This window comes from Primulina eburnea, chromosome 18 (assembly GCF_022965805.1).
Source record: "Primulina eburnea isolate SZY01 chromosome 18, ASM2296580v1, whole genome shotgun sequence".
NCBI classification, from domain to species: Eukaryota; Viridiplantae; Streptophyta; class Magnoliopsida; order Lamiales; family Gesneriaceae; genus Primulina; species Primulina eburnea.
The window spans coordinates 1611434-1634682 of record NC_133118.1 but is presented as its reverse complement, the minus strand read 5'-3'; the positions used below and the strand labels follow the sequence as shown (position 1 = coordinate 1634682).

Here is a 23249-nt window from a genome sequence, read left to right as displayed (position 1 = left end):
CGAATACCTCTACTGGAAAATTTATGTAACTTTTTTTTTTATTTTTTTATTTTAAACAGTAGAGGTGTTTTAATAAGGCGTGGCCACGCCTTATTCTAAAACCTCTTCTGTAAAAATTTTAATTTTTTTTTTTTAAAAAATTAATTCAGTAGAGGTGTTTCAACAAGGCGTGGCCACGCCTTATGCAAAAACCTCTACTGGAACAAAATAGAAAATAAAAAATTAACAAGAACTAAAAATTTGGGTTGCCTCCCAAAAGCGCAATTTTTTAATGTCGTTATGCTCGACATTCTTCGTCCCATCAACTTTCAGAATATTGGGGTTTTTCCAACTCGATTTCTAGTACTTGGGACGCGCTTTCATCTTCATGTAACACCTTCAATCGATGTCCATTTACTTTGAATGTTTTATCAGTATCCAAACTCTTGATTTCCACTGCACCATAAGGGAAGACATGAGTAACAACAAAAGGACCAATCCATTGGGAACGAAGCTTACCTGGCATAAGTTTTAGCCGAGAATTGTACAGTAGTACTTTTTGACCAACGCTAAATTGCTTTCGCAAAATCGCATTGTCATGGAACAACTTCGTTTTCTCCTTGTAGATTCTCGAATTCTCATATGCCTCCAATCTTATCTCCTCTAACTCTTGTAGTTGCAGTTTTCTCGATGCACTCGCCTCTTCCAAGTTCATATTGCAGTTTTTAACTGCCCAATATGCCCTATGTTCAATCTCCACGGGCAAATGACACGATTTCCCAAAAACTAACCTGTAGGGAGACATCCCTATTGGTGTTTTATATGCAGTCCGATAAGCCCAAAGTGCATCATCTAAACGGAGACTCCAATCTTTCCTTCCCGGATTGACTGTTTTTGACAGGATAGACTTGATCTCTCGATTAGAAACTTCGGCTTGGCCATTTGTTTGTGGATGATAGGCTGTGGCAACTCTATGATGCACCCCATATTTTTTCAACAACGCTTCAATTGTTCGATTGCAAAAATGGGTTCCTTGATCACTGATTAGTGCCCTTGGGATACCAAACCTGCTGAAAATGTTAGATTTGATAAAACCTGCAACAACTTTGGAATCGTTAGTCCTAGTGGGTTTTGCTTCCACCCACTTCGAGACATAATCAACTGCCAACAATATGTAAAGATAACCTCCTGATGAAGGGAATGGTCCATGAAATCCATGCCCCAAATATCGAAAATATCACATACAAGAATTGGGTTTTGGGGCATTTCATTTCTATGGGACAAAGATCCCGTTCTTTGACATTGTTCACAGTTTTTACAAAACAAATAGGCATCCTTAAAAAGTGTCTCCCAATATAAATCACAATCCAAAATTTTCCTAGCAGTCCGTTTTGGTCCAAAGTGGCCACCACATGCATAATTATGACAGAAAGTCAAGATCGACTTATGTTCAAGTTCAGGTACACACCTCCTAATAACTTGATCAGCACAAAATTTCCATAAATGAGGTGCATCCCACACATAATACTTTGTCTCACAACGAATTTTCACTTTACGAGACTTGCTAAGATCATTAGGTAAAATTCCGGTAACCAAGTAATTAACTATGTCTGCATACCAGGGATTTATACCTTTCACTTGAAATAGTTGCTCATCAGGAAAAAATTCGGAAACAGGCAAAACATTATCTTCGTTCACCAACCTACTCAGATGATCAGCTACTGGATTCTCAATTCCTTTCCGATCTTTGATCTCGATGTCGAATTCTTGGAGTAAGAGTATCCACCGTATCAACCTCGGTTTTGACTCCTTTTTTGTCAACAGATATTTCAATGCTGCATGATCAGAAAACACAATTACTTTAGAGCCTAGCAGATATGATCGAAATTTTTCTAAAGCAAAAACAATTGCTAAAAGCTCCTTTTCCGTAGTGGTGTAATTGCATTGCGCAGAGTCCAATGTTCTTGAAGCATAGTATATGACGTGACTCTTCTTATCAACTTTCTGGCCTAGAACAGTCCCCACAGCATAATTGCTCGCATCACACATGATTTCAAAGGGCAAATTCCAGTCAGGTGGCTGGATAATAGGTGCCATGGTCAACAAGTTTTTTAGCTTGTTAAAAGCCTCCTTGCAATCTTCTCCAAACTCGAAAGGTACGTCTTTTTGGAGCAACTTGGACATCGGTAGAGCAATCTTTGAGAAATCCTTGATAAACCTGCGATAAAAACCTGCATGTCCAAGAAAACCTCGAATTCCTTTAACGTTAGTGGGGTATGGTAAATTTGTGATTAAATCAACCTTTGCTTTATCAACCTCAATACCCCTAGAGGAAACCACATGTCCTAACACAATGCCTTCGGTCACCATAAAATGACACTTTTCATAATTCAAAACCAGATTGGTTTCCATGCACCTTTTCAAAATCTTGGACAAGTGACTCAAACAATTGTCAAATGAATCCCCATAGACAGTGAAATCATCCATAAATACCTCAATACAGTTCTCAATATACTCTGAAAAAATACTAAGCATGCACCTTTGGAACGTACCTGGAGCATTACAAAGTCCAAAAGGCATACGTCTGTAGGCAAATGTTCCAAATGGACATGTAAAGGTTGTCTTCTCCTGATCCTCTTGAGCAATGACTATCTGGTAATAACCTGAAAATCCATCAAGAAAACAAAAATAAGTTTTTCCAGCTAGTCTTTCCAATGTTTGATCAATAAATGGCAAAGGAAAATGATCCTTTCTAGTAGCTAAATTAAGCTTTCGAAAGTCGATAACCATACGCCAACCATTTTGCACTCTTGTCGGTACCAACTCACCATTTTGATTTCTTACCACAGTGATACCTGTTTTCTTTGGTACGACATGGATCGGACTCACCCATTTACTATCCGAAATAGGATAGATTATGCCTTCATCTAAAAGCTTGAGAATCTCTTTCATTACCACTTCTTTCATTATCGGATTCAGCTTTCTTTGGAATTCTCTTACCGATTTGGCATCATCTTCTAAACGAATTCTATGCATGCAGATGGAAGGGTTTATGCCTTTGATGTCCGCCAAGGTCCAGCCAATTGCGGTCTTATGTTCTCTGAGAATTATGGTTAATCTCTCTTCTTGCTCTTCAGTTAACCTCTTCGAGATGATCACAGGCAAAGTTTCATTGTCTCCCAAATAGATATACTTCAAATGATCTGGTAAATCTTTTAATTCCAATTTGGGTGCCTGCAAAACAGAGGGTAGCAATTTCTTGTGAGGGATTAATATTTCAGTTGCTAAATTTGGAACCACAGTTTGTGATTCCTCATCAAGTTCCGAAATTTCCCAAGCTTCAGCTATCTCTCCTTCCACCTCCAACTGTGCCTGCATGTGAAAACTGTCAATCTCATATGTCTCCTCAAAACATTCCTGCACAATGGAATCAACAATATCGATTGAACATATGGAGTGGTTTTCATTTGGGTATTTCATAGCATCAAAAATACTAAATTTCACAATCTCCCCGTCGAATTCGACGGAAAGAGTACCCTCTTCCACATCAATCTTGGTTCTAGCTGTTTTCATGAAAGGTCTCCCCAATAGAATCGGGGCTGAAATCGCAGTGGAGTCTTCTTCCATTCGCAGTATGTAGAAATCCGCAGGAAATATCAATTCTTTAACCTGCACCAAAACATCCTCAACAACGCCTTCAGGGTAAGCATTAGATCGATCAGCTAATTGAATCACCACTCTAGTTTCTTTTAAAGGACCCAAATTCAGAGCACAATATATTGAATATGGCATGACATTAATGGATGCACCTAAATCTAGCATGGCACGCTCAATTTTCAGATTTCCAATAACACAAGGCATTGTAAACATACCTGGATCCTTGCATTTGTTCGGTAGTGATTTCTTAATAACCGCGGACACACTTTCTCCCACGCTTACTTTTTCATCACTTTTCAACCTCCTTTTGTTAGTGCACAATTCTTTTAAAAATTTAGCATACCTTGGAATTTGTTTGATGGCATCAATAAGAGGAATGTTGATCTCCACCTTTCTAAAGGTTTCCAACACTTCTTTCTCGTAGTCCATTTTCTTGGATTTTTCCAACCTGGAAGGAAATGGAGGAACAACTGCATTAGAAATAGTAGATGAGAAAGACTTAGAATTTACCTTTGGTTGTTTCTCAGATTTTTCTTCGGTTTCTTCAGTTGTGCCTTTTTCTTCAGTATCCTTTGTTGGTGAAGTGTTCTTTTGGTCAATCTGCCTTCCCACTCCTCAATATCATGGCACTTGCATTTTCTTTTGGATTAACCACCGTTTGCGACGGTAGTTTTCCAGAATTCTGAGCTTCCAACTTGCTGACTGATGTAGCGATCTGAGTGATCTGAGTTCCTAGATTTTGAATGCTGGCCCTCGTTTCCTGTTGAAATTTTTGAGTATTTTCAGCTAAAGCCTTTACAATTTCGTCTAGAGACATACCTGAGTTGGATGCTTGTTCTGGTGCGTGTTGTTTGTTCCAATTTTGCTGTGGGTATCCCTGTTGGCCTCCTTGATTCTTATAGCTGAAATTAGGATGATCTCTCCATCCTGGATTGTAGCTATTAGAAAATGGGTCATATCGACGCTGGGGTTGCCCAGGAAATCCGCCGATTGCATTGACCTGTTGCGTTGGATCTTCCTGTAACGTAGGGCACATGTCCGTCGCATGTCCAACTATCGCACATATTCCGCAAGCTTTTACCTGCTGTACCTGTCCTACAACCAACTTTTCCAAAAGGGAAGTCAAAGAATCTAACTTTTGATCGATAGGATTAGTGCTTACCTCATTAACTTGTCGTGGGGGAGCATCTTGCCTAGTTCCAAACTGCTGTGCATTGGCAGCCATGTTGGAAATTAGAGCTCGTGCCTCTTGAGGCGTTTTGTTTACCAATGCACCTCCACTTGCAGCATCAATCATGTTCCTATCAAAAAGTGAGAGACCCTCGTAGAAATATTGGACTAAGAGTTGTTCTGGAATCTGATGTTGAGGGCAACTAGCACATAACTGCTTAAATCTCTCCCAATATTCATATAATGTCTCTCCTTGTAACTGTCTAATCCCACAAATGTCCTTCCTGATGTTTGCTGCTCGCGAAGCTGGGAAGAACTTCTCCAAAAATTGTTGTTTCATGTTATCCCAAGTCGTGATTGTCCCAGAGGGCAAGTAATAGAGCCAATCCTTAGCTTTGTCGGCTAAAGAGAATGGAAAAGCTCGCAATGATATTTGTTCCTCGGTGATCCCATTTGGTTTCATGGCTGTGCACACAATATGAAACTCTTTCAGATGTTTGTGGGGATCTTCACCTGCAAGACCACGGAAAGTAGGCAGTAAATGAATCAAACCCGATTTTAATTCAAAAGTAGCATCAGTATTAGGAAATTGAATGCATAATGACTGTTGAATAACGTTAGGATTAGCTAACTCCCTGAGGGTTCTTTGGACTGGTTCTGCCATTACTTCTTCGTCACTCTCGCTTCTTTTGGTGTTGAGATCAAGATCGGATCCTCCTTCAGTGTCAGTTGACTCCAAGGCTACGTTTAAACCAGGAGATGATGATGATGATGGTTGTTTGCCCCGTAGCCTTGCTTCCTTTCTCAATCTTTTAGCTGTCTTCTCGATTTCCGGATTGTATTCGAGTTCACCTGTACGAGAAGAACGAGGCATAAAAAAAAATAAAAAATAAAATAAAAAAAAAATTAACCTTACACCGTTCCCCGGCAACGGCGCCAAAATTTGGTGTGCTGTCGTTGACCACCAAATTAATTCCTACCCTTTTAAATAAAAACGAGTGTAATGGTGAGTAGGGTCGAATCCACAGGGAACGGTAGATTTATTTCTTTTGATACTAAAAATAAATAAAGGGGGGGATTTGTTTTGATAATTACTAAATAAAATAATCTAAACTAAAATTACCAAGCAAGAAAGAATATTGAATCTAGAATTGAAAATTAATCGACGAGAATAAATTGAAGAAATTAATACGAGAAAAATACTGATTCAAGGGGATTCTACTATTTAATTATCTCACTGTTCATCGGTTAACCAATCATTTATTCATTTTATTCCAAACAATTAACCTGAGAATAATAGGGATAGCCGCTAAAATTCTTGTGTTTTCCTAAATTAATTGACCGAACCCAGCATCCAGTCAAAACTTACCGATAATCAACTGGGCACGATAGCGTTCCATATTAATTAAAGATAGCATTTAGGTTTCGTGAAAACAGTTAATCCTAAAATCTAACAATCGAGATAGCTGCAATTGGAAGATCTAGTTCCGCCGATTATTTAGATTACACACGTTATGATAGCACAACACATCTAACCTATTGCTACTTACGTACCAATCGTTCATGACAATTACGGATCACTGAATTCATGATTAGCATTAGAAAATCATACATCAAATTAAATTGTCAGATTAATTGATATATAACATTCATATAATTAAATCATAAATCAACGAATATTTGGGCAAACAAGAATAATAAATTAAAGCGCGAAAAACCTCACAGTGATAAAATTAAACAGTAGACTATCCCTTGAATCAGACTAAGAAAATTAGCCTAACATGTTTTGATCTACAATATTCATGAAAAATAAATAAGAAAGCATAAAGAAAATCAAACTAATTTTTTGTTGGGAAAATTCTTGAAGCCTTGCGCCTTGGTCTCTTACGTGAGTTGTGTTGATTGTCAAATTGGTGAATGAATTCTTCCTTGTGTAAAATCAGCCGCCTCCCTTGTGCTGTACGTGTAGATGGAAAATTGGTGGGTCTAAAATAATTAAGCTAAAGGACCCACTAACTCTTAATTAACCTAATTCTTAAAATATAATATAATAGATAATATTTTATCTAGATTTTCCTTCTTTCTAATTTTTGACAGCTGAAGTATCATCACAAGGCGTGGCCACGCCTTATTCCTGAACCTCTTCTGGTTTGACCATTCTCTTTCAACTCTATCTTGGAAACTTTAAATGTGATAAACATCACCTTTTTAGCTCAAATTTGCTCCAAGACCGTAAAAGTTCCTCCTACAATAAAATTACACAAAAGTGTGTCAATTAAACATATCGGAGGTTAAAATAACGGGAAATATGAAGATAAAATATTAACTATTACTAGCCTATCAGTAGGCTACAACTGGACATTGAGTTATTGACAGGCTTGAGGTTCGAGACTTCGACAGAGTCAGAGTATCAGAAAGAAAGGTATAAATTAATGTTGTGTTGGGATTGCACAACTCGAGTGTGGTTTGACTCGAGTCTCCCTAAATCACATACTTAGTTTATTACATTGATTTTTGTAATTGTTGAGATTGATGTGTGTAGTCTATTGATTCATAGCTATTGCATGTGTTGACTGCTGATTCGTTTAGTCATTGGCTGATTCGCCTAGTCACCGACTGATTCGTCTAGCTATCGGCTGTTTCGCCTAGCTATTGGCTGATTCACTTATTTATTGACCGATTCGTCTATCTATTGACTGATTCGTCTATCTAGTGACTGATTCGTCTAGCTATCGTCTGTTTCGCCTAGCTATTGGCTGATTCACTTAAATCTTGTCTGATTCGTCAATTCTGTGGTTGTTTCGCCCAGACATCGGGATCCCTAGGTTAGAGTTGAGTCGAGTCTGAGATGACGCGTTGTTTGAGTTGAGTTTGAGTCTGAGTATGATTCATTGCTTGTCATTGATTTATGTTTTTGATTTGATACATATTATGAATGTTGATTATATGCTTTTATATATGTTTCTATATGACTGCATGTTTACATTGTTTATACTGGGAGTTATTCTCACCGGAGTTATCCGGCTGTTGTCTTGTTTTGTATGTGTGCATGACAACAGGTGGGGCAGGTTCAAGGTCAAGAAAAGAAAGAGGCTGGACTAGATAGCGTGGAGATCCGGGCTTCGAAGCAACTTAGGATTCAGCACTGATATGTAGTTGAACCTAGTTGAATCCTTGTAGATAATACAGGATGTGTATGTTTATGTTTAATATGTAATTTGAATTTAATTTCATTACGTTTCCGCTTTGTATAATAAAAGAAAAAATTTTAGACCCTTGTTTTATAATTGATTAATTAGTCCCAATGATGATTAAGAACATGATTAGCGTCCGGGTCCCCACAAGTATAATAAAATAAAGTTATGTCTTAACTAACAACTATAATTTTTAGTCTGATAACAAGCGTTGATCCTAACAAAATTTGAGTGGGCTATAATAGTGAGAACATCTTTAGCAATAACTTATGATTATTTAGTTTATGGTAGTGATAACATGTTATTATATTATTATTTAATTTAAAGTAACATCCTTAATAAAAATAGTAATAATAAAATTGATCAGACTATATATTTAGAAAAATAGTAGACTATAATAATAATAAAAATTCCACGATAAATTAATGAATCTATAATAATAATAATAATTATAATAATAATAATAATAATAATAATAATAATAGTGGTAGTAATAATTTTAAAAAGTTACTCTCATCTAAATTATTCATTTAATAACAAATATAATTTATTTATGAGATGCAGTCCGTGTATCGCACGATTGAAATATTAGTTTTTTAAATAATTTATAAGCTGAACTAAACAATTTAATATTCATTCGTTGTAGAGTTTTAAAAATGTGTATTAATATTTAAAATATCACAAAAATTTCATGAGATGGTCTTATAGATCTATCATTCTCTTTGAAAGATTTTCTCTCTCTCCTGGTTGAATATCATTTGTATTAATTTTAGAGTGAGTCTCATGTGAAACCGTCTCACGGATCATAATCCGTGAGACGGTTCAACCCTACCCATATTCACAATAAAAAGTAATATTCTTAGCATGAAAAGTAATATTTTTTCATGGGTGACTCAAATAAGAGATCCGTCTCACAAATACGACCCGTGAGACCGTCTCACACAAATTTTTGCCTTAATTTTAAGACAAAATATTTATTTTTAAATTTTAAAAGCATCTTCAAGCTTCATACAACAACTGATACAAGTGTTGACATAGCATTTTTATGTTAATATTGTTAGTATCCATATTTATTTTTGTTAAATATTATAATACTTTTAATTGTTATTTATTTTTATATTTATATTTATGAATATCGACAATTTAATAATTTTAATTTAGTAATTGAGAGCCATTAACAAACTTACTAAAAAAATCAATATAAGGTAATTATTGTTAATTTATACAACAAAAAGTCAAATTGGAATAGAATAATAAAATAATGAAATGTAAATATAATTCACTTTTGAATATTTACTTATTTAAACCATAACAATAAAAATATAACAACATGATGTGTTAAGCGGGCATAAGTAAAAGTATTATTGAGAAGTGTGACCTCTTTTGGAACTTCTTGTGCGTCAAACTACTGACATTGTACTTCTTGATCTGGTCGTAAAAGTGGGTCGTAAAAGAGTGAAGTTAGATTTTAATGAATAATATTGTCTCTGCTTGACATAGGACTCACAGTAGATAAATGTTAAGACTGATCTCAAAGGGATATAAGACAATACTAGCAGATAGACACACACCTCACCAGATTCATGATACTAACAGTCCGACTCATTAGTACCCAAGCAGATGTACTCTATGCTCCCACATGTATACACCTTGGCTAATAAACGTAGTTTTTAGTCTAGTGATATGTGTTTGATCATAAAAATTGATAACGAAACGCAATCATGAGTTCAAGTCTCCCAAAAAATATATTTCTATACTTCTTGAGAGAATGTTGTGTTAAATGTGCATGAGTGAGAGTAATGCTAAAATGAGTGACCTGCTGAGAAGTTATCGTGGGTCAAGCTTCTGACGTTGCACCGCTTGATATGGTTGGTTAACTTAGCCGTAAAAAAGTAACGTCAAATCTTAATGGTAATATTGTCTCTAACTAGTGAAAGAGTAAGATTAATATTTAAGAGATATAACTGATAACACCAACAGTTAGTACGAACCTCAACGGACTCATGGGCCGCCTAACAGTCCGATCCATTGGTGAAAGAGTAAGATTGATAACTAGTGAAAGAGTAAGATTGATATCTAAGAGATATAAGGTAACACCAACAGTTAGCACGAATCTCCCTCGGACTCATGGGCCTAACAGCCCCGATCCATTAGTACTCAAGTAAGTGCATCTTGCACTGTCACGCGTATAAGAAAATAAATTCGTGCCTTGACTAATAGCTATAACTTTTGACCTAGTAATAAGCGTTTGATCGTAACACAATACAATGTAGTCAATTTTTTTTTTAAAATCTAACAATTGTCACTTTATAAAAAATTATGACTTGTGATAATATTAGAACAAAATTCTTTTATGTTGCACAATAATCCAATATGTCATATTTCGATTGTTTTATAAGGAGAGATAATTATTATTTTTTAGGATTTTTTTTTCAAATTTCCCATTCACTATATAGGCATACTACTTGACCAAATTAAACCGGTTGAAAATTCATTTTAAAAAAATTCATTACAATTCGATATTGTGTCGGATTTTTTTTTTCAAAATTAGAACTGATATCAGTTTCGGATTACACCGGATTTGTTTCAATATGGATCTAGATCGAGCCGATCCGTTAAACATCAGTGTCACTATACCCATTCTTTTTAATTTATATTTTGAAAAATTAGATCCATGGCTTATATGTACCCCAATATGTCTACTTCCTACAATTTTCTTGACCACCAAAAGTGGGCTCATCAATTATCTTTTTATTCTCTCCCTCTCCGTGTCAGACACACACTATTATTACATTCGGTGTTGAATCCGACGATGCTTTTTCCAAGATTCAGCGCTGCCTAGGAATCAAACCTAACCTAACAGCCACTCATCACTCACTCAGACAGTTACTTGACTATAATTTCACGGAGTTTGAGGTTTGTTTCCCAGATCCCTATTATGTTTCCTTTTCCAATCTTGGGTTTTTATTTTCTTGCATTGTCATCTTCTTGTATCGCCATGAATTGATTGTGCAGCTAAATTTCCAACTGGGTTCTTTTGTTTTCTGTTTCTTGATTGATACAAGATAGATTAAGTTGTTGGTTAGCTGATTTTATTTAGCTTTGTTATTTGAAATGTGATTTTATTTGATTTTGGTAGCTATTTGGTGAGCCATATGTGATTCTTTTTGTTTCTTTGTGAAATAGATTTGCAGATTAATCCGTGTTTTGTCTTTCAACTGGGCTTGTTTGGTTTGTAGGCATTTTAGCTTATATCTGATACATTTTCTTACTTGAATGATCTTTTTGTCTCATTTTGTCTCACCTGTTAATTTCGGGCATCTTGGATTTTGCCATTAGTTTCTTTTTCCTTGTTGGTTATGCACACTTGTTGACAAAAGCTCTTACCTTGTTCTTGGAGGTGTATTTTGAATCCTTTTCATTCATTTGAACTATTTTTTTTTGGAAATTTAGACGTTCGATTAGATATATTGGGTGTGCTGATATGATCTTTGAGCAAGTTAAAACTGAGTTACTTTGTTTTGGGAGCGTGATTTTCCTCAAGTTGCAATAGTTCTATGGTTTTGATTGGAATTGGGCTACTTATCGTTGAATGTAGGTTATTTATCCGAAAGCTTGCGGTGCAACTTCCGCTTCTTGCGCGATGTTTGTAATTTTTATGTTTTCATATTGTTTCAACTGATGATGATCTTTCACTCTCCTGTTTTTAATGTATTCCAACCTTACAGCTACAGTTAGTCTCTCTGATTTCTATGTCTTGCATGCATGTTTTGCTATAATAATCTTTATATTTTGGATGAATGCTATTTTTCTCCTATTAGCCTTTCTGCCTTTGTGGTGATTGAATGAAAAGTTTGTTTGTGTGATGAAGGATTGGTTTTTACATCTTCGTGATTGTGTAGTTTCATTACTCTATATTTGTACATAATTTTGATGTGTCCATTGAATATTTTACTGAGGCGAACCAACTCTGTTCCTTTCATTTCAGTTTCGGGCTGTTTAATTCAGTCCCTTCTGCAATCTCTGTCACCATCCCTCATCGAGGAGAAGGGGAAAAATGTAATTTTAGGAGAAGAAGGGTGTTAGTTGAGTGACATAGGAAGTAAGAAATGGATGCTATACAACTGGGAATTGATATTAAGTGTGTGCTGTTTGTAGAATCCGTTTGCTTGACCATCCAAAAGCTACGTGCAAAGATTCATGTATATACACAAATTAACCCACTTTTTATGTTTCTTGCCTTTTGATGATTGACCCGGTAGTGGGAATTGTAGTCCTTAAAAATAAATAAACAAGTCGAGACGTGTAGTTATATCGTGAGAAACCTGCCGTGTCTTGGTTTTCTGCTAGTTTATCGCATTTTAAAATTAGATGCTTATACGGTGATGACTAAGTCCCTTATTTGAGTTCTCTTTTGTATTTGAAGAAGTATTTTTGGATTTTGGCCGATGGAAACATGAAGCAATGCAAATCAAAACTTGGGGACTTTATGGTTATAATGAAATTTTATGGTCACTCTTGTATTAACAACATTAATAGCAGAACCAAATGCTTGACCTCAGCTGCATCATTTATCTTCAAGTACAACCTTTACTCCTTTTATCCATGCTACTCGCTACAGACGCTTTTACCCAGCACGCGTCCTACGGTTCTTCTTTTGTTAGAAAATTATCAATGAAAGATATTTACTCTAAATATTTTCATCAGGTACAGGGCATCAAAGGACGAGCCTACTTGGATATAGTTCAAAGCAGGCGAATATGAGTCTGGCGTGTCTTGTTTGCCATGGTGTAGATAGTCCATCACACTCCTTCAGAAGCTACTCCGTTTCGAGTTCTGACAACGAGGGACGTTGTTCCGCAATCGCCAATTGTTTGATCAAGAGAACTTCATTACCGCATCATAGAGCTAATCCGAGCATCACATCCTCTAAAGTGATGCCTCAACCTACGGTCCCAAGTACTGGGATGGCTTCGGGTGCCCCTCGACTGGTAAGAAGTCATGCTGTTAGAAGGGACCTTGTACGCGACTGGAACTTTGATGAAGTCTTGTTGGAACGTTAATCGAGAAAATCATGAACATGAGGAGTTGGAGAACGAAGACCTTTGCCAACTTCTGCGCTAGTTCTTTGGTGTGGGTGGAGTCCCCAGAATGGAGCTTTGGGTTTATTTCGGCTTATTTTTTCCTACCATTCTGGTGCAAGTCGATGTACGAGTATTTTTTATTTGGTAAAAGATGTTATTTGTTTAAAGATTGAACTTTTCTCCATTAGACTTCAGTGTATATGTATGTGTCACACATTTATAGATATGTCAAAACGGACCGCTGTGTTCAATTTGGGAGTAGGTACGTTGTAAGACAGTCTCACGAATCTTTATCTATGAGCTGGGTTGACCTATCGATATTCACAATAAAAATTATATTCTTAACATAGAAAGTAATATTTTTTCATGGATGACCCAAATAAGAGATTCGTCTCACAAAATACGACCAGTGAGATCGTCTCAACAAGTTTTTTCCTCAGTTTTGGATTGGACTCGTTGGACTGACCAAATATAATTTTTAAATTTTATTTAATACACATTAAAAAAATTAAAATTAATAAATTATAAAGTACTTTCCAACTTTATATTCAAGAAAAGGACTCATTTGGCATAAATCTTATGTAAAAATATTTATAATTTGAATGTTATAAATCGAGAAAAATTAAAATTTCTTCTTACTATAATTAATTACAAAAGCTATTATTTTTCCTTTTATTTATTTAGTTAATTAGGTGTTTTTGGCTTCTTATTTATTTTACACTGCTTTAATAATGGTTAAAATAAATCTATTATTTTATTAAAGAAAAGTAGAATCTAATAAAACTAAATTCAAAAATAACATTTCAAAAAAAAAAAAATTAATGTTTTATATAAAATTTAATTTACTAAAAATAAAAATGGATATAAACAGGGTAAAACACTCCCCAAACCGCTCACAGCTAAATCTTTATTCCCCCTTCCGCTGCCTTCTTCTTCCGCCGCCACCGCCGCCGCCGGTGTTCTTGTTTGTCACAGCTCGCCAATCATTTCTGCTTCCATTTTCCGGCATCGTAAGTTTTTGGGTATACATTTTTGGTTTGAATTTTTTTGATGATTCAATCAATCGACCTATTCTTTTTCGGCTAAGATGTTTCTTTTGTATTGCTTAACATAGTGTATGAATCGGAAGTATGTTGAGTCTGTTTTCTGCTGAATATGTGATAAAGTTTTGGACCTACTGTGGATTTATGTTGTTAAATTAAGGATGATGTATTTTGTGAAACTGAGTTTTGTGTCTTTGCTTTTCTAGGTGTATTACTGGTTGATTAGTCTGCATCCACTTATTCTTGTCTGACTTCTTTATTTACTTCCTTCTTTTTTTTTGCTTTCTAATTTTTAATTTCTGTTAGTTTTATTGTGTTCTAGCCTTTTGCTCATGTGATAGGACATGCTAAGTTCCCTCATGATGGTGTGTATTGATTTTCAAGAAAATTATCACTGACATGCTTGTTATTTTTTGGGCAAGCTAAGAAAATCAATTTTCTCTTTATTAGTTGAAAAAACAACTTGTTGGATACTTTATTTTAATGTTTCTTTAACTAAGAAGATGATTTTTCTGGTTCCGTAAATTTGTCTATTTGGTCATTTCCTTATATTCTAGGATATCTTGGAAAATATTAAATGTCCCACATCGGTTAAATAATTAACCTTTGAGAGCCATATATTGGCTTGGACAATCCTCCCCCTTTGAGCTAGTTTTTGGGGTTGAGTTAGGTCCAAGTTCCAATCTTTACATGGTATCAGAGCTCGGGTTTCACCGTTATGGGTTGGACTACCTATAATTAGGCCACCCGTTCTGCCCATAATTGGGTCATTTGTAAACTCCACGCTCCAGATGTTCATTCCTGGGCGTGAGAGGGGTGTGTTAATTGTCCCACATCGGTTGGATAAATAACCTTTGAGTGGTATATATGGGATTGGACAATCCTCTCTCCTTGAGCTAGCTTTTGGGGTTGAGTTAGGTCCAAGTTCCAATCTTTACATGGTATCAGAGCCCGGGTTTCACCGTTATGTATTGGACTGCCTATAATTAGGCCACCCATTCTGCCCATAATTGGGTCATTTGTAAACTCCACGCTCCAGATGTTCATTCCTGGGCGTGAGAGGGGTGTGTTAAATGTTCCACATCGGTTAGATAAATAACCTTTGAGTGGTATATATTGGCTTGGACAATCCTCCCCCTTGAGCTAGCTTTTGGGGTTGAGTTAGGTCCAAGTTCCAATCTTAATAGAAAATAATAAATTTTAATCTTTTTCAATGATGACTAATAAAAATAACATAAAAACTAATTTTTATTGCAAAGTGAAATCCCATAGATTGGTAGCAAGAGCCCTTAGAAGTGACCGTGGAATGAGTTTCTTCATCTTGAGTTGGGATGAAAGCATGGAATTTATTAGCACGATGAATATCACTTAAGAAAGTAGCACCCAGTTTATAGGTCTGAATATGTTCCTTGCACGGGCTCCTAACTTCTTTTGTAGTAGGAGAAAAAATTCAAATGTTCCCAACTGCTGGCTTTATTGAATTAACAGGCCATGCTATTACCAATGCACATTCAAGGTTGGATCATTATTTGCACGTCTCTTTATTTCTCTTATCCAAGATGTTTTCTTTGCCATCAACCATGGGCCTGACAAACAGTGTCCATTCTAAATAGTTGAATGTCAGTTGGAGCAATGTTTGAATCCATTAAGATTTAAGAATAATAGCGACACCTGAAGAGTTGCCAAAACAAAGAGCCCCTGAAGAAGTTGTACTTCTGGTCATGGCTGTTTTAACCATCACAATTTCTCAAAGACCATCCTGTGCTCTGGTGCCAGACAACAATAAGAGGAAAAGAACACTATTATTTCTCATGTGAATGGGAAAACAGAAAAGAATCCTGAAGTTACCAAATTGATCTCCAAAATTTAAGTAACTGATCTGGATGAAATCCATTGTATTTGTTAAATAACTATTAGAACAATAAAAAGTAAAGCTACCACACTCCTAATGAATGCTGCAGATTATGTTTTGTTTTTTCCGGTGTATTCAGAGGTTTTCTCTGAGGAAATGAGGTTTTTGAAAATATGTTAGGGGATGAATTGTATGTTTGATTTTGTTTGTTTGAAGAAGCAAGATTTACTTTATAGATCAATTCACGCAAACTTTTGGCTAGTTATTTATTATTTTATGGTTTGTGGTGTGTCAGAATGTAATATAACAGTAGAGTATGTCTCGGAAGAGGAGAAAAGTTGACTGAAAATAATGATTGTTTGAATATGTGAATGAATTTTTGAAAAAGAAAATGAGATAATACTGTTGTTTTCGTTTTTCATTGTTAGATAAATTTCAGTAATTTTTCGGTTTGAGTTTGGTTCTTCCACAACTTTCCATCACCAGTTAAATTGACTCTTTTGCAGCAATAAAAGGATACAAGATGAGGCCCATTTTGATGAAAGGGCATGAGCGACCATTGACGTTTATAAAGTACAACAGAGAGGGGGATTTGCTCTTCTCGTGTGCGAAAGACCACAACCCCACTGTGTGGTTCGCTGATAATGGAGAGCGCCTCGGCACTTATCATGGCCATAACGGGGCCGTTTGGTCCTGTGACATTTCCAGTTAATTCATTTCTCTTTGTTGTATCTTACGTCTCTTTTGATTTGTTGAAGGTTTGTCTGGTGGGAATTTTGGAAGGGTGTTCTGGAAGAAACAAGAAAAACTATACTAGGGGAATTGAGGGCGCTCAAGCAGATAACCTCTTGTTTGTTTCTTTCATGAACTCATCAAAGAGCATCGCTTTGAAATATCTGAAGTTCGAGAAAGTGAAATTTACCTGGGATTTGTTGAATTATTCTATCAGAATAATTTTTAAACTAGTGATTTCTTTGTGTGATTGAAAATTAAAATTCATTCATTGGCAAAATTTTCTCGAAGTTTTCTTTTCGGGTTTTTAAGCCAATGCTGCAGGCTTTCATGAAAAAAAATCAATTAATCAATGCCTTAGTACCTAGAAACATGCTCAAAGTTTTATGTGCTACACTCCTTCAAAACTCAAATCAGTGGACCGTGTAGAGTAGGAGAGATATTATTGAAAGGCCCTATATGCTCAAAGTTTTATGTGCTACACTCCTTCTACATGTTAGCATGCAGAGTGAAAGGTTCTGTATTCCTTCTGCTAGAATAATGCTAGATAATGTATAATATAAATTTGTTCAACTAGAACTATCGCATTGATTCATGTGAAGTTGTCACTATAATGTGAGAACGAATGATACATGATTTCTTCCATGTACAGGGAATTCCACCAGGTTGATAACTGGAAGTGCAGATCAGACTGCAAAACTATGGGATGTCCAAACAGGAACTCCTTTTTTCACGTTCAACTTTGATTCACCTGCTAGGTCCGTTGATTTTGCAGTTGGTGATAAACTTGCAGTTATAACAACAGACCCTTTCATGGGATTGCCATCTGCTATGCATGTTAAAACAATTGCCAGAGATCCAGATGAACGTGAGTACTTCATCCTTACCTTTACCTCATTACAAGAGGTGTCGATTTGATGTTGCCGAGCTAGCCTGGTTAGTTTACTGTTAAACAGCGAACTTATGATTTTCGTGGAAATGCAGAAATTGGTGAATCTGTTCTCATTCTCAAGGGGCACCAGGGAAGAATTAATAGAGCTGTTTGGGGACCTCTGAATAAGACAATCATTAGTGCTGGTGAAGATTCAGTAATTCGAATATGGGATTCTGAGGTTGGGTATTTTTCTTAAAGGCGTGTGATTATAGTGCTCAAATGATTGAGATGATAGATTTAATTCTATGACAGAAAATATGACCCAGACATAGTTCATTATCTGTTACTTATTGTTTCTCACTTCCTTTATACGAATATTAATTTTTGGATCAATGTGGTTTTATTCTTTTTTATTGTCACTTTAAACTGCAGACAGGAAAGATACTTGAGGTGTCTGACAAGGAGGAGGGCCATCAAAAGCCTATTACATCTCTTTCAAAATCAGCAGATGGTTCACATTTCCTGACCGGTTCCCTGGACAAATCTGCCAAAGTATTATAGTCTTCTGTCTTTTTACTATTACCTTTTCCAGTTTTATAATTTGTTATTTTCAAGGTTGTTGGCTGATTTCTTCTCATTTACTAGCTTTGGGATACGAGAACTCTGGCTCTCGTCAAGACCTATGTGACGGGGAGACCCGTAAATGCAGTTACCATGTCTCCACTCCTCGATCATGTAAGTGCCATCAAAATGGATCATATCAACTGCTTTCACTCATTTACTTTATTTAGCGTGATCTTTTATACAGGCCGTGTTTTCAAGTCTGCTGGCTTCCATCAATTTAATTTATTATCTATTTTACTTGAACAAAAGTGGCGCTCGTGGCAGTTGGTTGACTAGTTTTTTTTTGCTTCATTGTTCTGAACATTTCTACTATGTTGAAGCTTGCATAATATATGCATTTAATTCTTGGTAATTACATTCTACCCAATTTTTATGTTATAATTGGTGCATTTGCGGACATGGTAAAAATATCTGTTTTTGTCTTGTCTATGTCAAGTTTGTTCAATTTATTGATTTTGTTTGATACATTGCATTTTCAGGTCGTTCTAGGAGGTGGTCAAGATGCATCTTCTGTCACCACCACTGATCATCGTGCTGGAAAATTTGAGGCCAAATTCTACGACAAGGTAATAGCTTTGGATGTTAGAAACTAACTAAACACTGCAAAAATTCAGATGGAGTTTGACGACGTATGGGCCTCTGATAAGTTTTTTGTGCTCTACTTTCTTTGTGATTAGATCCTTCAAGAGGAAATAGGAGGTGTAAAAGGCCACTTTGGACCAATAAATGCATTGGCTTTTAATCCAGATGGAAAAAGGTTAGATTCAAGATTTCTTTTTCCATGCAGTTACTTCTTGTTTGAGCTGCCCCACTACAAATTAAAACATGCTCATTCCACTCGAACGTCGAACCTATCCACCTGAGGTTCATCCACTCATAAATTCTAAAACAAGGACATTTCTAATTTATTGAACCTGGTACTTATTTTTATAACCAGAAACATACTGTTCTATGAATTGGACACTAAACAGAAACAACTTTTTTTCCCAATTTAAACTCAGTTTCATGATTATGTTGTGTTGGTTTCATATGATTAACATGTCTACACATTAATTTGCAATCTACTATTTTATTAATCTTCGCATTTCTTCGATCATCTCGCTGATTATTACTGTTCTTTATTATGCCTCGATAATAATCCTTACTTTTCTCATGGCCTGATGCTTTCATTAGTTTCTCAAGTGGAGGTGAAGATGGATATGTGAGACTGCACCATTTTGATCAGGAATACTTCCACATCAAGATTTAGACACAAGCAAGAAGTATTGTGTTGGAAATTTTGTCTTCAGATTGATTCTAAATGTTGCTAGGGATAATCCATTGCAGAGTTCTAATTCTAATATTGATTATAACCTTAACATGCATGCTTAAAAATTACATTCAATGTGAGTTATTGAATCTAGTTGAGGTGATCCAAATTTTACCCCCTTTTTAAATCAAATGTTTACTTTGGTATCTCAAATCCATTTGTAGAGATCTCTAGTCCCGGATCAGATCTGATGGTTCGGTTTTACAAATGCCTGATCTGATATATAAATAGTGTTATTTCGGTTCAGTTTTTCATACCATGATTCGGTCCTTTCGATCCGATGTATAAATTTAATCACAAATTTAGTTGTTTTAAAATATTAATGAATAAGTTGTATATAAAAACTAATTAATATTGAATCTCTTATGAAAAATTTAAAAAGGTATTTCAATACCTTTAGAAGAAGAATCAAAATTCAGGAGTATGAAAAATAAAATTCAAATCTTTTTGTTCATTTTTTTCTTGAGTAAGCAACACAATCCGTTTGTTCCGTTCCTGATCGAAAAGACTAAAGAGGAGAAAATGGAGAACATTGAAGATAAAAGGAGACTATCGACTTTCAATCGTCTCATTTATTTATATTTATTTATAAATATAAATAAATTATGTTTATTACTGGATAAAAGTCAATCATTGCAATTATTTTTATTGATTTTTACCTGAACAAAGTAAAGGTAATCTATAACTATCTTTTATTTTTATTTTTTAAATATCATTCATCGAATTTTTTGTACAAAAAGCTGGTTGAAGGTCTTTTGAAAATTTGTTTGTTTTATTTTTTCTGTTAAAAGATATAGAAATTTTTTTCTTATATAAATATATTTATTTAATTTACATTCCCGAGCAAAGATTTGAATATTTCTTTCAATTTTTTTTAACAATACTGTAATCATATTAAACCAAATTGCATCGACCTACTAGATCAGACAGCTAGAATATGTGCAGCGTGATTCGCTGATCTATATTCAAAATGAGACGTACAATATGATATTTCCCCGGCGAAAGTCTCAAAAAAATTGACAATTAAAATCAGACAACAAGAATATGATCCCAAAAAATTAAACGATTCAATCAAAACCTTGGCATGAGATTCAACAATTAAATAATCAACATTCAAATCTTTGAGCTAACTTAATGTTTCTCAGATGTTCAAAGTCTTTGCTATCGTGAGAGTAAAATTATTGTTGGAAATTTGAATCAAATTAAAAGTTTGAATAAAAATTATGTCTCATGAATGTAATAGTGTTTTTTGGCTCTCTATATTTTTGAGTTAATTGTTGGAAGTGTCTTTTGACTTTCTACATTCTTGGATTAATTGAATACTTTTGCCTTTTCATATTTTTGAGTTAATGGGATTTTGCATGACTTCTGATTTGCATTTTGGGGCTTATAAATAGTGTGTTCATTTTCTCATTCCATATACATACAAATGATTTTACAAACACTCAAAGTCTCTCTCAAGCATTCTCTTGCATTTCATATTGTTAGTTTTTTATTAGGTCTCCGTTAATTTTCGATGATAAAGTGAATATACGTTTTTAGTTCGTCGATGTAGTTATTTCATGCTAAGTTGCTGCTAAGTTTTGCAGTTGTATCCTGAGAAACAATTATCCGTCCAGATCCTCGATGCACCTTCGGAGGAGACAAATCTGTTTTAAGGAAAATGTACTTCGTACAGGCCTCGATTTGGGTTGCTATTTTCTTTTTGTTCTTTTATACATGATGTTGATACTGCAAAAACCGTGTTGATTTAGTTGAAAGTTGTCTTGATGTTCGACGAGTTTCCAGATGTACTCACCCTTTGAATCAGTTTGAAGGACAAGTACGTCTGGCTTCGATACAGAACGATGGAATTTGACAAACTCCGGACTCGAGAGAAGCTTGTGCCATTGCTTGCAAACACATTTGCAGCTTATGATGGTTTGCCATGGAAGTCTTGATAGAATATTGGCAATGATTTCTGATGGTAGATCCATCAAGATTAATGGTGTTTTGGCATTGGCAACCTCTATATGCTTAAGAGCTGTACATATATAGGCAGACCACGGGAAGTTGAATTGGTCTTAGAGGAAGTTGAATTGATCTTAGAGTTGAAGCTTTCTCTTGAGTGTAATAATCTGTCATCGTTATTAATATATAGGTTGTTGAATGAGAACTTATACTTTGAACTCAATTTTAATGCTGGAAGCATCCTGTATTTTATTTTAAATGGGCTAAGATTTTCTTGTGAAAACAAACGAGCTGAGATTGCGTTTGGATTCATGGATTTGATTGAAAATGAATGATTTGAGGATTTGAAATTTAGAAATGCATTTCAAATTCATCTTGGATGCAGATGAAATTAACAACAATTATTATCATATTTGTATAACTTGATATAAGGTGGATTTGAAATTCAGTTTAATTTTTTTCATCCAAGAAAATCAAGGAATTTGAAATTCATCGTCTCAAATTCATCAGTCCAAACACAACCTGAAACTATTCTATGCTATCAAGTTTGTAAATGAAATTTTCCAAGAAAAAAATATATTGCCTACCTATATTTTTTAATTTACAGCTAAAATACCTCCAATGTGAAGTCAACAAAGTAAATTTCTGCTCACAATTTTTTTTTAATATGTGTTCTTCTTTGGATATTTAATAAATCAAATCATTTCGACATTAGAGTTCTCTGAGTCAAAAAATGACGATTTCGACTTATGAGTGATCCCAACATGCCAAAGACATGCTGTACAGCATTGAAATGGCCTAATGATTCAGAGTTTATTTCACCAGAAATATGCAGCACAAGGCTTTACATGAAGAAATCAAATACTAGTGATCTAGACATCGATATAGTAACCAAGAACAACTTGTTATTGATAATAAATTTGTTTTTAAGAACCTGTTAACATGAAAGGTTGACAAGAATGATCTGTCACAGCATGCTTATCAGTTGATCGTAAATAAGTAATTCTACAACAATCGAAATTGATGCTCCCAGTCAACTATGAAGATCCCATAATGAGTCATTGTTATCAGCCTAACATAGAGGTAACCGATGCAACTGACAAGACTGATTACAAGCTGTTAAAAAACATAATCATGCTTTAAAAAATTCTGCCAAGATTGGACTAACAGAATACACGAATTGCCAGCTCGAGCAAGCTGTGTTTCACACTTAAGGCGTCCTCTCTGCTTCACATTTGCTCTGCTTATCGAGTCATCTAACTTGGTGCGGTTCTTCTTGGAAGACTCCGATCACTACGAAGATTAGGAGAAAACCTTGTTGAACTTTCATAGGTACTATCGTTGGTGCTTCGGCCATTTCGAGTCCTTGCAGTACTTCTTTTAAAATTATTGCCTTCAAAAGTTGCAGGTTGTCGTTTGAACCTCTCTCTATTTGTTGCATTTTCATCCTCAGCCCATTTTCTTGGGGCTCTTCTCGAAACCATACGATCACCACGAACATTTGTTTGCTTGGAAAACCTTGTTGAACTGTCATGATCATTCTCATTTCTGCTCTGCCCATTTATACTTCTCCCTACATTTTTTCTTCTAGAATTCCGATCTTCAAAGTTTGCAGGTTGTCTTTTGAAGCTCCGATCTACAAAGTTTGCAGGTTGTCTTTTGAAGCTTTCTCTTGTAGTTGCATTTTCGCCGTTGTCTGATTTTCGCAATGCCATACCACGGATACCCTGATCACCACGATCATTTTTACTCTTAGAAAATCTTATCGATCTTCCACGTTC

General features: G+C 35.3%; 2 protein-coding genes and 1 non-coding gene across 7 annotated transcripts; all 3 read left to right on the top strand.

Annotated features, from left to right (window-relative positions):
• Nucleotides 1–4991: 4991 nt before the first annotated feature.
• LOC140820365 (small nucleolar RNA R71) lies at nucleotides 4992–5098 on the top strand. The gene has a single exon (XR_012115440.1). It is a non-coding gene; the product is annotated as a small nucleolar RNA R71 (small nucleolar RNA).
• A 5677-nt stretch (nucleotides 5099–10775) lies between these two features.
• Nucleotides 10776–13342, top strand: LOC140820207 (uncharacterized). Of its 5 annotated transcripts, none has more exons than XM_073180540.1 (3): nucleotides 10853–10919; nucleotides 11360–11400; nucleotides 12708–13342. In XM_073180540.1, the coding sequence occupies exon 3, from the start codon at nucleotides 12761–12763 to the stop codon at nucleotides 13061–13063; it is 303 nt and encodes a 100-aa protein (XP_073036641.1). In that variant the 5' UTR covers nucleotides 10853–10919; nucleotides 11360–11400; nucleotides 12708–12760; the 3' UTR covers nucleotides 13064–13342. The 5 variants fall into 5 exon arrangements, with proteins under 5 accessions (XP_073036639.1, XP_073036641.1, XP_073036640.1 ...); XM_073180539.1 differs by having other exon boundaries at nucleotides 10855–10916; nucleotides 11340–11400; XM_073180538.1 differs by lacking the exon at nucleotides 11360–11400 and having other exon boundaries at nucleotides 10776–10916.
• A 620-nt stretch (nucleotides 13343–13962) lies between these two features.
• Nucleotides 13963–19630, top strand: LOC140820014 (eukaryotic translation initiation factor 3 subunit I-like). Its single transcript, XM_073180310.1, has 9 exons — nucleotides 13963–14094; nucleotides 16486–16686; nucleotides 17364–17579; nucleotides 17696–17823; nucleotides 18018–18137; nucleotides 18231–18320; nucleotides 18689–18775; nucleotides 18887–18966; nucleotides 19383–19630. Exons 2-9 carry the CDS (start codon nucleotides 16503–16505, stop codon nucleotides 19456–19458), a joined length of 981 nt encoding a protein of 326 aa, XP_073036411.1. The 5' UTR covers nucleotides 13963–14094; nucleotides 16486–16502; the 3' UTR covers nucleotides 19459–19630.
• The last annotated feature ends 3619 nt before the right edge of the window (nucleotides 19631–23249 follow it).

Bases quoted from the DNA above. Each gene is read 5' to 3' on its own strand.
- LOC140820207 (XM_073180538.1), top strand. From the start codon at position 12,761: ATGAGTCTGGCGTGTCTTGTTTGCCATGGTGTAGATAGTCCATCACAC.
- LOC140820014 (XM_073180310.1), top strand. From the start codon at position 16,503: ATGAGGCCCATTTTGATGAAAGGGCATGAGCGACCATTGACGTTTATA. The intron at 16,687-17,363 runs GTTAATTCATTT...TTCCATGTACAG, and splicing joins TTGGTCCTGTGACATTTCCA to GGAATTCCACCAGGTTGATA. The intron at 17,580-17,695 runs GTGAGTACTTCA...GTGGAAATGCAG, and splicing joins TGCCAGAGATCCAGATGAAC to AAATTGGTGAATCTGTTCTC.